At 37.6% G+C, this 18779-nt stretch overlaps 1 protein-coding gene across 1 annotated transcript in view; it reads right to left on the bottom strand.

The window, feature by feature from the left end:
• INSC (INSC spindle orientation adaptor protein) overlaps positions 1-18525 on the bottom strand; it is a 79567-nt gene extending 61042 nt beyond the window's left edge. The window contains exon 1 of the mRNA XM_010225545.2: positions 18442-18525. Coding sequence (XP_010223847.1) covers positions 18442-18494 — 53 coding nt within the window. The 5' untranslated portion in view covers positions 18495-18525. The remainder of the gene's footprint in view (positions 1-18441) is intronic.
• Between the last annotated feature and the right edge of the window lie 254 nt (positions 18526-18779).

Here is an 18779-nt window from a genome sequence, read left to right as displayed (position 1 = left end):
AAAAGTGTTCTCCTTTATAAAGAGTTCAGCTCAGCAGAATTATGGTTGAAATGGTTTTATCCATTTGCACCCATTATGACAGATTTATTACAATACTTAAAGATAACATTTAGTAGAACTTCCAGATAAGCCTGGGGTTAAAAGTCAATGTCAGGTCTCAGAACGACACTCAAATTTATTATTCTAATCAGCAGCAGGTAATTAACTGGCAACAAACAACTTCTTGAATGGATTTAGCCCTTTTTTTGTACATAAGTCACCTGCAATATCTTCTTAACTCATCTGTTCAAGATTATTTACAGGCACCTGATATACCCTGGATCAGTTTCTACATCAATAAAATGGACAGCAGAATTCAATTTTCAGTGGAAAGATTCAGTGACAAGGCTTAGAGAGGACTCCTATTTATCCTGAAGTTGCTTTAGGTGGTATTAATTGCACAAAAGACCATGATACTGTATTTCCATTGACTCTGGCAAAACTCTACATAGCTAGAGAAACAGAATAGTAGGAGGGTAACTGAGAATCAGGTCCCTGATTTAAGCAAACACAGTGGCTTTACAGGTTACCCACAAAGCAATTAAGAGGTCTATGAATATTGTTGTTTGTAATTGGTGTGGCAAGTGGAAAAAACAATGTATGACTAGCACACTATTCTTTGATTTCCTCATTTTCCAATACAACTTCAACAACCCAACTTCACTCGGACAAAAAATGAATTTAGTAAGCACTATATAAACCGTAAGAAAATACTGATAAAAACAAGGTAACTGCTTGTTTTCAGGGAAGTTACAAGGCAATTTTAAATGGTATTTTTACTTGCTCAATGATTACTTACTCCTTACAGTCAACCCATTTCCCTGAATGAAGCCTATAAAACAAAATGAAGGCTAAAGCCACTGAACATTTCTCAAGACAACAAAACTTAATGATAGGTATTGGAACGCTGCAATCAGCCAAGTATTCTCATGAGGTGTATTCTAAAAGACTTCGATAGTCAAAAATGGTATCTGACACCCTTTAACATATAGGCTTCGTTTCAGAGTCAGCTTAGACCACAAACAAATGCAGCAGAAGTAATAAAGGTTTTACAGCTGGTTCAGAAAGCAGGATGCCACAGAGCCAAGCGTAGGTAAACACAGGTAACAAAACCAGGTGACATTAAAGGTGACAGATAAAAGACAAATTTGTTGTAATAAGTAAATTAACTCTTTTGTGAGTTTTTTTGAGAACATCCCAACAGAGCCATTTTTCACAAGACCAGCACTCACGATTCTCTCTTCATCTGACTTTAAATCAGAGATTGTCTCCCTGCTATTTGTAGGGACTTCACAGGACGCATATTCAGTTTGGCATCTGCACTCTGAAACAAGCGGATTATTCAAACCACCAGCATCCTCAGAGCACTACTGCAGACAAAACATGTCAAAAGCACCAACAGCTTGTAGGCATGTTTTCTGTTAGGCGTCCATCCAGCTTCTGCAGGGAGACCAGCCCGTGGAACTTAGCACTTAATATCTGTCGTCAGCCTCCTGCATTCTGTGAAATTCTTTGCACTCACAAGTATAAAAGAAATACCTGTAAGGAATGTAAAAAAACCCACTATAAACACTTTTCATCTATATGATATGGTATGAAAATTTACTACAACTTCATCACACCTATCCAAAAGGCCATGTAAATCATTCAGTGTTAAGTGCTACACCAAAGTCTTTCTCAGATCATTATGTTTTTCTGAGAAATCTTCACTGTAAGTTGTCCCTCTAAAAACGTCTGGAGTATTACACCATCTCAGAATTACTGGCACGCCAGAGAACATATAAAATCACAGACTAATTCATCTGGCTGATGAAGTTATGTAAAATTTAGGTTAAGTTTTATCATGTATTAAACAATACCCATGCAAGAAAAATTTAGTAGGACCTGATACTTTCAACCATTGCCAATTCGTCTAGTCAAAAAGCAAGAGAACTAGTTCAATCTCTTTTTTGTGTGGAATTTTACTCATTAAATTGATAAAACAGTAGCTGTCCAGACCACAGCAGAAGCCGCTGAATTCACAGAAAAAAACAGCAATAAAAAGGAATACTATTTCCTGATAGAATGAGGGAGAAAATGCGAAATAAGCCCTGCTATCAGCAAATTATGACAGTATAAGGCTACTACTTGGCATGCTTGCTGGCAAAGCTGAAAAAGTATGTTAATGTTGCCAAAGCGATGACAAGCCAGACAGATACAACAGTTTGGTTGTTTGGTAAGTTTTGTTTGTGAGTTTGGTAAACTCTGTCATATTGACTAATTCAGACTTGAATGAACAGTTACAGGCTCAGGCCAGACATGTTTGATCTGACTTTAGGAAGACACCAAACTTGCAACCAGGCAATTTTAGCCACTCTACAATTTCAACAACAGAAAACACAGATGAGGAAAAAATGCTCTGCCATTCACTCTTCCTGAGAACCATTCATCTAGAACTGGGAATAGGAGACTGCTAGTATAGATCCCATCTGCTGCTAGAACCCATGACCCAATCTCTTATTAAAGTAAATGCCTTCCCTCTAAGAAAGTGATCTGCACAGGGAACTTTATGATGGAGCACTTCCCCCGCGCCCCGAATACTGGACTTATTTATTCTTATTTGTAGAGGGTATGTCTTAATCCTTGAAAGTTAAGCAGTTTACAAGTCACTGCAAACATTAATCTAAGCCCCGCTTTGCTCTTCAAGTTCATTTCAGCAGTAATACATATACCTGATATATTCACCTGATGTTCTCTGGTCTAAGTTTTCCCAGATAGCTAAATACTGCTAAACCATATGGATAAGACCATCTAACAAATTCTCACTTGGACTATAAGTCTAGCTTGGGTTCATTTCTGATGATACAGAGCATCAGTGTGAAGCAGATTAAAAGTTTAATACACAGTATAAAAATAATATCTTTCACAAATCTCAGCAGGTATTTCCTTTGTCCAAAATGCTGCTGTTTAATCATTTGTTCTACAATGAGCAGTTTCCTTTCATTCCTGCGGCAAATTGCTCTTTGAGGGGCTCTATAAGGTAGCCTTTCTGCTAAAGTTAGGTCCTTAAATTAGGACTGCTTCTCCAGTGTGCAAATAAATCACTGATGAAGTAGCAGGATGCTATCACTTTTTCGATTTGCAAATAGCAGCCTGGGTCTTGCAAAACATGAAACACTGAGTTGCAGCTCTCCTAAAACATGAGACAATAGAGGTGAGGTATCTTAGTTTTGTAGATGAAGACAAAACACAACAAAAGCATAAATGCAGAGTGTGAAGAAATGTCACAGGGCAGCTCTACTGAAAACATTTCTGCAGCTTCTTTCAGAATTCTCAGGAGGTAGATCCAGTTACTGAAGAATGCTGATAATCTTAAAAGGATGTTGAAGTCTTTTGCTGCTTATTGTCTGAATTCCCACTCACATAAATAGCTGGGAGGGGGTTCCTATACTGTGAAAGGGGAGAATCAGGACTATCAGCAGAAGAAAACATGCACAGGATATTAAGCAAAGAGTCCACCCCAGTTCATTGCTTCCAGGTGCTCAGGCAACACTTGTAATTACAGAAGACAATGTTGTCCATAGCCTTGTAAGAACAATGTGCTTTACTAGGAAAATCCTTGCATATGTCTGGCGGGGAGAGAGAAATAGAATTAAGAGTAAGGGAGAGAAACAACACTGGAAATAATTTGGGGCCATGGACCATAGGAATGCTTAGACATAATCACAAGCAAGTACCAGTTTGGAGAGGAATATAAGGGTCCATGAAAATGGTGCCTGTGCCTCACTGAACAATTTTTTTTTCCTTTTTTTTTTTTTTTTTTTTTTTTTTTTAAAAAAAATCTGCCCTAATCTGTGCTTCGATAATAAACAGTACCACCCTCTGCCTTTTTCAAAGGAGTTATGACATGCATTATGAGCAACACCATTAACTTTTCACCTTTTTCTATTTACTCATTTAAGGTCCTAACCCTACTGATTAAGTAAAGCCTGGATTACTTAATGAGAGAAGCAACAACCATTTCACAGGGAGTTATGAGATCAGTATCATCCAGGAGACTGCAGAAATTTGGGGAGGCTCAATCACATCTGTTGCATAGCAGCCATTACCAGGAGTGTCTAATAAAAAACAAACAAACAAAAAAGTAATAAAAAGATAGCCTTGCTCTGACTTTAAGAGCCACATTAGAACGTTCACCTTCCAAAAGAAAATAAAAAGGTTAAAGTGAGCAGCACAAAGCACTACATGTGTTGGATTGTGTTTGTAGAAATACCTTAATTAAGCATTCTCATTAAAAGAAAGTAGATTATCAATAAAATCTGGTGTTTTAAGCACATATGCATATGCTTCTTTAGGAAGAGAAAATAGAAAATGGAATTCTAGGTCAGTAAATCCACTCTTTGGATAGCAACTATGTCAAAAGGTTCTTTCATAAGTGGTTTAAAATCATCTCTAAAAATAAGTTATTGAGGGCTCAAGAGCATGCTATTTCTAAGTGGGTATTCTAGAATCTCATTGTCCTGATGGTTGGAAATTTCTTATTTCAATTCCAATTTCTTGATGGGGGGGGGGGTTAATTTCCATTTGTTTTTGTCTTTCTTCTCAAACAGGAATTTATCTTGAAATTTATTTCTAGAAAGCAAGAATCCTCCCAGCTTCTGTTTTGTGAGGCTTACACTAAATCCTTTAATTTCTTCTTATGAGGCAGTCTCTCTTTATTCCTCCCAAACATCTTAGTAAGCTTTACCCATAGCTATTAGATTTTTTTTTTTACTAGAAATTTATTTCACATTTAATATCAAATGAAATCTTATTGCCAGAAGTTTAAAACTCATGTTGTCAACCAGTAAAAATATTTTTCTTGTTTTTTTCTCCTCCATCCAATGATTTCCAAATTGTTGCAGACTTGTTTGTTCTCAGCCCTTAAACACAAAACCTTGAGATTTCTACTAATCATTCTATTATTCTTCTCATCAAGAACACCTTACTTTTCTGACACAATTGGCCAATCTATATTAATCATCTGTGTTAGCTGTGGCCTGAAATTCAACACACGGCAAACTGGCAGTCATAAAATAAATCATTTTAACGAGATAGGTCTCTAGGCTGATATTTGAAGTCCACTTCTAACCCTATCTTTTCAAAAAATAATCCTTGCAAACTCCTTTTCCCATTTCACCCTTTCTGTAACAGTTACATTTCATCTATCTTTACTAATAATCACCATGTGCATATGGCTACTCCATTTCCTTCACCAAAGGGAAAAAAATGAAATACAGAGTTACACTATGAGAATGGTAACAGGTTAATTTAACGCAATCTATTTTGGGCAAGTTCAAGCTTTGGCATCCCATTTGCAACTACCTCCAAATCTTTAGCTATTCTCTCCTAGAATTTTGCTTTAATTTCCCTCTCCCTTTTCACTTCCAGTTAGCTCTTATCCCATCCTCTCTGTACTTAAGTGTTAGGTTCTGTGAGTTACCACACCCTACAATAGTCACTCTCCTGCCTTTAGTGGACTGAGTTCTTTCCTCCTCAGACATAACTTATTTTTATTTCCAAGCATCTGACATGGAGTCAAGACTAGATGGTTAATGTTTCTGTCTTTACTGAAAATTGTATCTGTCTTCAGTAGTGAGCGGAATGCTCAAGTTTCTGCATTCATCAATAAGGGGGTTTCTCCACAGTTTGGCTGAAGAGCAGGACAAAGGGAGGGGAGACTGAGTGGAGCCATGAGCCCAGAAGGACAAAAAGAGCCATCTGCAAGGAGATGGGGCCTTTACAAAGGAGGGAAATAGGGCAATTGCCCCACATTCTTCAGCAAGGGGGACAAAGGAGTTGGTGAGCTCAGGTGAGAACAGATGGCGGGAGGCCGGAGTTCGGTGTAGGCGGGCCGGGAAGGCTGTAACTTCTGAGTACCTTGGCCAATGGGGAAAAGGAGAGGGCGTCCCTCGGGCGGGAAATTAGGATAAAAGGGGGGCTGCGTCCCCCAGCAATTTGAGAGACCCCACAGGGATATGCCCGGTGGACTCTCCCTTTATTCGAATAAAGTTTTAGGACTCCTCTGTCTCCTTTTGGACATTCAGTTCTTGACAGCGAGATTTTCCGCACAGTAGGGACACAACTTCTACACTGTGTTTAGAATCAACCTTTGTTTACATAAAATAAGCATTTGTTACCTTCTCTTTCAATCTATAGAGTTGTTGAATTGAAACCGTGTTAACAAATAATGCATTTTCCTGAACAAAAGTCTCACTGGAAACAGTCTAATTGGCAGAAGTTCAAATACTCAAATTACCTCTTAAATAGCTATTTAATAAATACAGAGCTGCTGTGCTAGTCTCCCTTCCTAGGCTCTACCTTATACTCACTGTAAGGACACAGTAATGCAAATAACTGTGTGCATGTGACATTTTCCCTTTTTCACACCCTACCTTCCTCCCAAACAACAGAGTAAGTTTCAGGTTCCAATATAATCAGAAGGATCATTTTATTCTTGTGAATGCACCTAAAAATTCTGATTTTTCTTCCATTTCCCTCCTGCTGATACTGTCTTTGTCTTCCTCTCCCCGCCCTTTCCCCTCACGCATCCACTTCTGCCAAAGAGAGACTCCCCACTCTTAGGAAGCCAGATCAGGGCATATTTTCGTTCCCTCTGCTGTACACAGCCAGACTTGTATTTTTCTGAATTACTTAACACTTATATGGCTCTCCAGTCATAGTAAGTTAACACATAGCAGCAGAGAGATCAAGCAGACAGACTACTTGAGGAAGAACTGTAAACACTGGCCTCTACTCCTTGCTCTCCTACTGATCTGCTGGCAAGCTCTGCCACCTCTTGCCATCATTTTCTCCTGTCAGACTGACTATTGTCCATTTATCCTATAAAGGAAAAGACATTTCTGTACTTTTGTGCTGAGTGTCGTGCACAGAGTTCTGATCCTGATTGCAGCTTCCAGACAGTATCATTATTATAACATGCACGAAAGAGACAGGCAAAATCTCTAAGTTTTTCAAAGCAATCTTGAGAGGAGTTCTGAAGGTAAATGGCAATAGAAGAGAGATAGTTATTTTTACTACCAGAAGGTGGCTATTGAGCACAAGACAACAGCTGAAGTGTGAAGAACACCTGAGCTAGAACAGTCTCATTAAAATACAAAATCCAAAACAACTGAAATCTAGGACTTGAAAAAGATGTTCTGGAGGGTTCCTCAGAATGCTGAGCAAGGAACAACCGAGGTGAGGAAACAACCACCGCCTAGTTTCCCAGTGAAAGCAAAGATCAACAGGTTAGGAGTCCCACAGATTGTTCACTCCTTGGACATAATTCATTAGCGAGAAGACTTTTCACCTTACTGCTGTTAGCAGCAGCTCTACTAATCTCAGATGTAGAAGAGGAGCAAAGAGAGAGCAAATCTTGCTGACAAGAGCACCACAGCAATCTCCATCTTCACAGAACGGAGCTGATGAAGAGCATTATGCACCACAGAGGAGAGAGCAAGTTGGATTTTGCAAGGAGTCAAAACATTACAAATGATGACAAGAAACAATGACAGACAAAAAAAAACGATCGCCCCCCCGCCCCCGCCACCTTAGTGATTAGGATGAAATAGCCTATCTATTTATTCCTCTTCATTTAGAGAGAGCAGGGTTTGGGTCACTCTCAGTGAATTTCTGGCACAAACGAGTTATCTATGATTCATAAGGGTTTGCAGGATCCACAATCTGCAGTGCATTAAAAACAGAACAATCATGTTTTCCAGAAAAAAAAATCATATTATTGCACAAAAATGTCAGTCTTCTCTTCTTAATTACTTATTTAGCATTAATAAACTTTTATTGGCCATGAAAGAAACTGGAAAGTGGCTAACAGGAGAAGAAACTGTAGTAAACACCATTGTTTTGCAATAACATATCCCAGGCCAGGTTCAACAAATTGATCTCTGGCACCAAATACAAATAAATGAGCATTTTATGTTAGTACAGCATTTTGCATTAAAAACAATTAAAGGGTAAGTGGAACTAGGTTTTCATCCTACTATAAGGTTTTATGATACCTCACAGAGGAGCAAACAAATTAGACGAGAAAAAGTATCAGAATTGAAAGCAAAGCAATGTTCCATAGCATCAAGTCTGTTCTATTTGCCAGTTTTTGCTAAAGAAATTTGTTTCATTTAAATTGCTATGAAAATTGTAACTTCTTCATAAATGCAAAATACATATCTGATACACAAAAAATTACTTTTTAATTTTCCTTTGTCAGTATCTCCTTATTATGAGTAAAGTGTTCTCAAGAAAGAAAAAAAGCTTACTATGCATTTGTGAAGTGCCTGATTAATAGTCTTTTATGTCAACACCATATAACCAAAAAATAAAATGACTGCTTTACATAGAGAAGTAAATGCAAGTAGACCCAGCTCTCTGTGTGATTACCTACATTCCACTGTTTTCCTGAGTGCGTTAATAAATTCATCATTTACACGATTACATGATTTCATTACTTCATAAAGACTTTTTTCACAGTATTTGCTCAATGCTTTCTCCAGAAAGTCCAACAGTTTTCAAGTAGGATGTGTTTATCTATAACTACCACTCATACAAAATCAGGCTGGCATCTCAAAGCTAACACTCCATATTACTGACTGCAAGCAAAAGGCTGAGTAATTCAGATTCTGTCTTTCATTCTGACACCTACTTCTAGCATGAATCAAACAATGCTCCCAAATCCTGAATTTGAGAATGTATGAAACAGGATTAAAGCTGTACATTTTGAATCAATCTCTAATTGTGAAGGGAGATGGATTCCTCTTTTCCCCAAAAAAGTTTTTTTAACTAAATTCATCAATGGACTGTACTATAAAAAATGTCTAAAAAGTAAAGCTACTACTGAAATCAGGAGACAAGAAGTAGTTATGCAATTCATTTTGTGTTAAGAACACCGTATTTCTCTCAGAAATACCCTAGATATTAATCAATCATTTGAACAGATGCATTCTTCAATAGGCACTGACAGATGTCAATACTTCTGTTCACTAGCACTGATAGAATAGGCATTAAAAAAGACCCTTGCTTTCCTACTTCTCACTGTCACTATGGCACAACAGGACAGAAACATCAATGAACCTTTTTAAGGCTGGTCACAAAAGGAGTAATCAAACAGCATGATAGAAGCACCAAGACAGTAATATCTCACCATGGCTTTGCACCTTCAAATTGCACTAGATTCTCTATGAAGAAATAGTCAATAAATGAAGGTCACATGCTTCAAGCATATTGCTTTAACTCAGTCGGAGAAATCAACATCAAATATCTTCTGCCTGTAATTTCTAAGACATGCATCAAGAGAAGTAGTTGGCTCCTTTCTTTGTTTTCTCTTTCTTGCATACTACCTCAACCTTTCAGACATCTGACCTAAAATAAAAAAACTTCTGAAGGTTTGAGACATTCCAGACTGCTCTATTTAGATCAAACTTTGATAATGTAAGACTTTGGAGAGTAACACCAACAGCAGTGTCACTGGTCCTACTGAGAATTGAGCGAGAAAAGTGTTCTTTTCCTGCATCCAGGAAGTACCATCTTTATCTCACTCCACTGCTTGTTCACTAAATGCATGCTTGGATTTTTCATGAAGCTAGCTGAAACTAGTTATCAGGTCCTGATTCAGATCATGAAGCTGATTGTTTGTTTCACACATTTTAATTCTATGTCCCAAGGGGAGTATTCACTATTCCAACATTAGTCTCATGCAACAGATTCTGCTGGTGCCATTTGCGTATCAATGGATATATAGTTATTGATCTAAAAAACTGGAGCATTTACCTCAGGCTTCAAGACTCTGCTCCAATGAATATTTGTAGGACACACTAACTCTCCAGTACAGAAGATCTTCCTGGCCTTTTTCAAATACGTAAGTGAAAAACAAGAAAAGCGTTAACTTTATGCAGAAGTAAAACAGAAATACATTTAAAGGTTCAAGTATTCTCTAAATAGGAGAATGATTTCTCAGCCAACTGCTCTCAGAAACCCCGTTTATTGTATAACTTGAACTCTGAGAAGAACAAATGCAGAAATTTTATAAACATTCACAATACATTGTCATTTCCCTTCATTTTATTCACAGTTTTAAAGATAAATATTTGTTCAAATCTCTTGCCCAGGTGTTGTGAAATAATCACCTTATCCCCGCTTAGAAGATTCACTCAACTGTTCTGCAGTCATTTTTTCTTGAGAAGACTACAAAACAGGTTCCCAAAGGAATTCTTCAGGCCATGCTAAATAATCTCTGGGTCACACTATTATTAGCCAGCATACTCTTTAACAGCCTCTTCACTAGTATGTGACTCAGTGTACCACCTGCCTACCCCTTTCACAGATGCCTAATGGTGACTGTAATCTGGGTACCACTGTTTCACAGACATTCAGTTATGGTATTATAGCAGAAGACTCTGCTGCCTATTAGCAAAAAGTTAGACCATTTCAGACATAAAAGAACGCCTGAAATCCTAACATGTCTTCTCTGATGTACCCATAATAAAATAACTGATCTGTATCACATTTATCTGCTTGAAGTAGGAAAACTTTTTCTAACAAGCTGCAGGGATGTATACAGACCTCTGATGATAATGGGCTGTTTTCACTGTTAAAGCTCTTTGAGATAGGAAACATAACTATCTCACCTCTCCTGCTTACATGACTTAAGGACCCATTCTGAGTGCTCCTGCACTCAGCAGAAGTCTGAGTGGAGGCTATATATAGGTTCAAATAAAGGTAAGCTTGATATATCTGTAACAAACAGATAGGATTTAATAAACGTAATCCAGAAATGATATGCATAATTCAGCTTAACAGTTTAATCTTTCATGATTTAATGTCTAGGCATCTCATTTTTTGCCAAAGACAATTCCTTAGAACATGAAACAGGTAATCAGTTGAGAAGGAAATGAAAAACATAAAGGGTGGCTCCACCCTTCCACTATATGGAAAGCTCAGTGAGGCAAAACCATTCTTGAGACACTGGGGACAGGCAAACAGAGAGTTATGTACAAAAGAAATGACCATCTTGGAGAATTACCACTCAATATTATATTGGGGGGAAAGAAAAAAGCCCAGAAAAAAGTAGAAAAGACACAGACAGGCAATTAAGTTTCTGGACAATATGGAGCCCTTCTATTTCCTTCATATGCAGGTTAGCAAGCTGCTGTGGAAAACTCCTGCATAGATTTGCTAGAAGAATAGACTGAACAAGCTTCCTGTGCTACAGTAATATGCACAGTCATGTATATCTTATACATCCCTACATACTTTCAAATTAGAAAGTGGAGACCAAAACACCCTCAAATCTCATTTATTTGGAAAGATTGTCACAACTGTCCAAAGATTTTCCCTTTCTTTCTCTCTCACACTCATCCTCAAATTTCATTTGTAAGCAGGGAGTAGTACCATTTGTAGATGCTGCAAAGTTCACAAAGAAAACAGTAGAAATGGCTTGAACTCTTGTCTACCATAAAGAGAGTAATAAAGCTTTATGACTCCAGCTTCTCATCCATGAAGACATGGACCCTGATTCACTCTATCTGGCACTGGCAAAGGATAAGAGTGGATGAAAATGCAGGGTAGTTCTTACCCTACTGCAGACAAAAGCAATAGTAAGTCTGCCTTAGATTGTGCCTCTATTACAAGAGACCTTGTAGCATACATAGTGTTGGTCCTGTGTGCTTGCAAACTTCTCCCACTTGCAGCCTCATGGCATAGCTGCTCTGAGATGTTGCACTGCACTTACAGTCCTAGCAACAGATTCACACTGTTCAAACCAGGGAGTTGGAGCAATTCACAAGTGAGGCCAATTACATCTGCTTTTTATTTCTCAATGTGAGTTAAAAGTCCAAATTGAAATTTCTGGGTTCCAATGGGAGAAAAATGCTTGGACTGAGCATTTGCTGAGGGACTTGTATTTGCAGCAACCTGCAGTATAACAGAGCAATGCTGTATCCAAAGCACATGGTGCACAAACACAATCTTTCTCACTCTTATGGGAGCACAGCTGTATAGGAGTTCACTCAGTTGGACTCTGTCTTCATATTTGACAGCATAAGACCAAGAAAAAACTACTTTTTTAATATTATTGAGGTCATCCTCTCACCTGACAGCTGAACCACAAAGAACATTCAGTGTGATCCCAGCCCTTTGGAGCAGTACAAACGTTTGGGGACCAAATCTCTTATTTCCTTTGGCAGCAGCACACTGGTTTTTTTTCCAGGTCATTTCTGGTATTTTAGCCAAGAGCAATATAGGGCTAGACTGCACAGCAAAACCAGGGCTGCTGGTTCTAATCATTTCCCAGGTCATTCTCACAGGACAAGCACTGCCAGTTGACCTCCACACCAGGGTTGTGCCACTGGTACTTCTGACAGACTTAAGAGAAGTTTGAGTGCATGGGAAAGGGAAATCACCTTTGTGCCTCAACTATCAGGAGAGAATTCTGTCAAAAAAATGTCAAAACAGCATTTATTATGGAATATTCCCTGCTACATTTCTCCTTTCTGATCTCCAGTGGGGGCACTGGACTACAAGAAAAAGTTAAACAGCAGTTGTTGTTAAGCATTAATATATGAAATCTGTAAGTCTGAGGACTTCAACAATATTTGCTGGGAATAAAGGACTTCTGACTCTGCAGCTAAATAATTGTAATATTCACTAAGTCACATGCAAGGTGATAGGCTGGCCAGCATTTAAGATTTTACAGTTGACTGAAAATTTTAGCCTTAGCAATTGTATTTAGGTCAATTTGTTCTGCAAGCGGTGTTTGTCTTTTTTTTTAATCAAAAAAAAAAAAAACTGGAGAAATTTCCATTTTCCATCACTGGGATAAAATCCCATCAGGAAAATCTATTCTTCATCTCGTTTGTGGAAGTAACGAGCCCAGAATTCACGCCTGCTGCAGCAACCAGCCTGCACAAGCCTTAGAAATCAGAAAAACCAATAGGTATCACTGCTGGAATCAGGAAGCGATAAAAGTAGCTATTTAATTTTTCTGTGCTTTGCTTTTTCTTTCCACATTTGACCCAAAAGAGAAATGGCTAACATACAGCATGTCAAAAACCAAGATTTACCAAAAATATCCTATAAATATTCAAAAGGTGTCAACATAAAAAAGAGAGACAGGCAGAAAAATATAGCCTGCTGCAAGCAGGAGATCAGACTATATTTCATACCTGAACTATTCCTTGATACTATGACTTATTCAAATCTCAGATATCAAAGGTGACTTACTAAACAGAGTCATTGAAAAAGTAATTTTGTACTCCATGAATAATGATTCTCTTCACACACACAAAAAAACTCCTCTTTCTCTCCTCAGTGAAAATGATATAAACTTAACTCCAATGATAATCACACAACTAAAAAAAAAAAAAAGAAGCCATTACAAAGGTAACATCCTGTCTGCTTTTCCAAACCTGCTCAGCTATGGCACAAGGACAAAGAAAGTAAAAAATTGTTGTGATGAGATCAGCTGGCCCTAAGACATTGCACTCTAATGAAAGGGTTGTCAGAGATTGCTCTATTCATTGCCTGTATAGAGACTCCCCTGCCTGGCCTGGGCGTTAGGAAGAAACAGATCCGGTTAAAAGCTATCTTCAATTCTCACAGCCACAATACACTTTGTGCAGAATATTAAAAACAGAACAAAAGTTTGTTGGACCATCACACTGCATATTTGCTTCATGACTAAGTAGAAACCAGTAACTGTTCATAATCATAGGAAGTCCCCTACCTTTCATTATATCTTCATTATATCTATTTTTTAAACTATAAATAGATCAAGTGTGAGTTTTTCTTTCTAAGACAGGAAATGACTATCAAGTCTTCATCACTGTAGTAATTTACTCCCTGCATTATGTGTTTCAAAATAAATCTACATAATTTATTCTAAACAATAAAGTAGATATATGCACAGCAACTCCAAAATAAAGCACTTAAACCTATGCGCAGCAGATACATTAAAAAAAAAAAATCACTATCCAGCACTTCCTGAAAGGCTTTCAACAATCTTGTCATCAACTGAATAACTCCAATCTAGTTTGCTACCTTTTCCTAGTCTTCCTAGTTTTCCCTTTACATTTTCTACGCTTTCTTTGGTTGTTCCTATCTGCTTAACCTACATTTCAGCTTGGCCCTGCTGACATTTAAGGTAGTGAAGACAAAAAATAAAAAACAAAAATAACTTCCATCAACCATAATTGGGCAGACTAAATACTTAATCATCTGCACATTCTTCTTATTTTCATTGCAATCTTTCACAGGAGGAGAGAAACAAATGAAGTAACTGAAGCAATATGCACTCAGAAATCCAACCACTAACAGACACTAGCAAATTTAATGAGGGTAGAAATGGGGTCAGACTATCATATTTCTTAAGACTGCTATACTATTTGTCAGAAAGGAAAAAAAGCAAAAAATCATTTATGAGGTTGTGTCATTGTTCTGCAAGCTTTCTTAAATTTGCTCGTTACAGGTTAGTGAACAACTGATTACATGGTCCTCCCACCATCCCTAGGCAGCAATGAACCAAATTAATAGAGAGGAGGCAATTGAGTAAAGAAGACATTCCCAGGAAATGTGAACTGAAGTGACAAATATTGTATTTAACACAATATGGTACAAGTATTTCTAACAAATAGCTGAGAAGGTAAGTATGACAAGTCATAGTATGATCATTAAAATATCCTTAAGTGAAAAGAGTTATTTTTAAAATCAGACTGGATGAACAACAACTCAAAAATGACAAGGTACAGGTGATTATTCATCATCCTCTGTTATAGACAGTGTGGAAAAAAGTTCAGTGAACTAGCTTGCTAGGCAACAACATTGTAAAAATCTTGGTAAAACATGTTGCATGAAAGGAACAAGTTTTTTTTTTTTTTTTTTTGAACAAAAACCACATTTCACATTTATGTAAAGCAGCTGTTAGGCAGCATTCAACATTATCAACCTGCAGCAGTGCAGCAGGATGCTGCATGCATAATGTCAGGCATAACAAGGCAGACAGGGTCATAACACACTGACTGCTATATAAACATAATTAAAATAGCAACATGTGAAGATAGGTTAATAAGGGTTTCCACTGCATCTCCCCATGAAAGAGGGCGTATATATCTTAATTTATATAACAGGATACCTAAGCAAATCCTCTATAGAATTATTAGAGAAGCTGCTGATGCACAGTAGATTTTAAAGAGCAATGCAAAGTTGTAAATATGCATGGAGTAGTGACCTCACCCATATTGTTTTTTTGTAGGGCTCAGATCTTTAGCTTAACAGAAAAAGGAAGAAAGTAACAAAAGGCAGAAGGAATGTCTTTTCTCGAGACACAGAATTGGAATACAGGAAATCCTGATTATATTTTTGACTCTGCCACAGCAACCACTCATGGCAAACTTTTCCAACTTTGGGGATAAAAACAAGGAAGGTAAAATTCTGCAGCCAAAGGACTTGGCTGAAAGCACTTATATTTGAAAGGTTTACCTACTTTCTCTGCCTCACCTTCTTCATCTGAAACAGTGATAAATATTTTCACCTAAGCCCACTGGTGATTTTGACGATGGTGATTTGGTGCTTTGAGATCCTATGGAAACTTCCACCAGGAAACAACGTAATAACAGTATGGCGGGTGGCAGGGGAGAGAGGCGGAGATCAATCTAATGGTTTTATCTTCCAGGTACTAATACTCAAAGTCTCAATAACTAATATTCAAGCCTTCAACAGAAGAAAGAAAAAAAAAACACTGCCCTTTGATTGCACATAAATTGAAATTATAATCTCTATTTTTTAAAATATAAGGATGTTCAAACTGTGTATCTAGTAGTCTTGCATCACTGCATTTCTGAAGACCAAGAAGATATCTGCTCTTTACCCCTTCATTTTCCAGGAGTACCTCACAATTTTAACTGTAAGTTGAATCTTTAATCTGAAAAAGAAAACCAGTGTTCTATTTTATTCTGTTTTATTTAGCTGAATGACTTCAAATTCAGTGCTCCAGACTCTAATCTTAATTTATTATCCAATATGGAAAGTGCAAGAAATCATGACTACCAGGAGAAATCTGGCTATGTCATATGCTTTAGCTTAAAGTAAACACAAAAGCTGATAACTTTTGTTATGCAGGAGGAAAAGCGGGGGGGGACCAGAAGAAAACTTCTATCTTCTTTTATGTGAGTCCTCCCACCTAGAAATATTCTCCTCCTGGAAACAGAGAGAAAGAAAAAAAAACACACACACACACCTCAAATAGAAAGATGTAAGAAAAAGGTCATTTTTCAAAAGCCACACTAAAATAGCTCTACTAAAGAATTGGACTATATATATCTCTAAGGAAAATACGCTGACTTAATATGCTATAGTGAACTTGCCATTACTGATAGCAACCTATGCTTGAAATGGATTATCTTTATGATCATATGAAGTGTTTTACATAAGTTTTGGAGATTAACTAATTGAATTCTTTAAAAGAGAGAATTTAAATCAATTTCCTTTTTTTTTCCTCTCCTGTTTGTTGCTCTTTTTAGGTTCCTAATTCAGTGAAATGGGAAAAAAAAATTCTGTAACAATAATTTTGTTTTTCCTCAGGATACCTTATGTGTTTCAATACTGTCCAGATGTCATTAGACATGGTGGTTATGGCAGCACATTTGAAAACCACCAGCACAATGATTCAATACTCTGGGGACTATTATTATACAAGCTGTGATTTCCCACAAAATCAGAGAGAAGAGAAAACAATGTAAACAACAAATCAGCCTGCACAGGGGCTCATCTTAAGGCCTCAGTTCCAAATTCCTTATACAGTCAGAGTAACTTTTCACTTTGAAGGGACTAATGGCACTCCATAAAATTGCCTATCTGTGCAAAGCAATTTGCTATGACACAGAATTTGCTATATAGGGCTGCTATACAAATCACTTCCTGCAGTAAGATTCAATGTTGCAGCAAGGTTTCAGATGACATAACAGAGCCTGTCTGCCTAAGCACAGCAGGCTAGACCTTGCAGACAGTTCTCTCCCAGAAATCCCTTGCCTGCAACTCCTGTGCTTTGCAGTTCTCTGTTATTGTACCTTTGAGTTTCACATGCATTACTCCCACACTGCATTTTTTCTTATCGGCATATGGAGTCTACAGCCAATATCCTCATGCATTTACAACCAAAACTTTCCATCAGCAACCCAGAACAGCCCTAGCCATCTACAGGACCTATTGCCTTTGGCAGTTAACATCACTGTTTGCAACCAGCTTTCTACTACAGTAACAGACTTCATTAACCTTTTTGCAAGCTGAGTTCTTGGCACAGCAGTTAGCTTTGATAAGTTCTTTGACTTTTGATCCAAGACTCAGCTGCTGGAAGCCATTAGTTTTCACTGAGCAATTAACCTGGGATTCTGGCAATTTGTCTGATCTTTGGGGTAGCCTGAGCACTTCTACAGCAAAGTCAATAGTCTGTCTTTATTGTTGCATACATCTGAGGATGTATTCCATGGCTCTGTGTATTAAGATAGCAAATTTCAGCATGAATCCTATCCAGAATTTCTGGGAGTCACTGACTACGACGGCAATTTTTGGCTAGAATGGAGGGAACAGTACCAATTACCAAAGGCCTTGTACAGTATCTTTCCCAGAGAAAAATACCTGCTTGAAGAGTTAGACAGCAAGGTAGAGAAAATGCCAAATTTCTACTGAAAAAAAAACCTTCACAGTTTGAAATAGAGCATCAGGAAGCTGCTGTTACAGTAAAGATTCATAATCTGGCCTGAAGAAAAAAAGGAGTATGCGAATAATATTTAATGAAATTTAAATGCCTTTTGTTTCTGATTTCATTCCTCCAAACAATCATGCCATGTGTCACTCTAGCTCAACAAGAATGTGGAAGCTAATTTTTTTCATTTGTCTTCCTTCATGGAACCTACGTTATGTTAGTGGTCAATCTATACCCTGGATAAAAAGCTACCATCAGCCAGATTCTAAATATTTATTAATTAGTAGGCTCTCCAGCATCAACAACTGGAGAAATCATGCTATTTATCATTGCTACACCTGGAAAATGTCCATCAGGGTAAAGAAATTTTTAATTATAGTTCTCAGTAGTATTCATGGAGTTACAGGAATTTCAGGTATTTTCATCTCGGTGAATCACTGATCCAGTAAATACAATCACATCTCTACTGCAAACATGTTTGTCTATTTAAAACGGTGCTTGCACACTCACTGTCATGACTGACCAGCCCGTATGTATACAAACTTACAAATGCCTTGACAAATGAATCCCAGACTTCCACATTCTTAATAGGTTGTATGAACACTATCTAAAAACAAGTTTATAATGAGTTTTTAAATCTGATCTTCAAGGGAGTCTGTGTGACCAAGTATATCACTTACCGCTGAACAGGTAACTGAAGGGAATCTAAGTAGTTCTCACCCTTAACAGCCATATTTATCCTATTCCTTAAGGGCACTTCTCCATGGGCTGGAATCTAGAGAGAAACAGTTATTTAGAAAAATTAGGGAAATTCAGGATACTTCAATCTAGGGTGGCATGACATTCTCCCATTAAGATGTGAGGCTAACTCACTAAAGGCAATCAAAAGGTCTTCTTCTACCTCAGGCCACCACAAACCTCTAGCAAAATATCAGGGCCAGCAAGTACATTTCATGGTATTAGCAACATACGATTCTGCACATTCCTGAAAGTCTTGGATTACTGAACATATTGCAGG

This window comes from Tinamus guttatus, unplaced genomic scaffold (genome assembly GCF_059628265.1).
Source record: "Tinamus guttatus ecotype Peru unplaced genomic scaffold, ASM5962826v1 Tinamus_guttatus_pri_ptg000240l, whole genome shotgun sequence".
Lineage (NCBI taxonomy): Eukaryota > Metazoa > Chordata > Aves > Tinamiformes > Tinamidae > Tinamus > Tinamus guttatus.
Note: the sequence above shows the minus strand (reverse complement) of the source record. Positions and strands in the feature narration are given on the sequence as shown.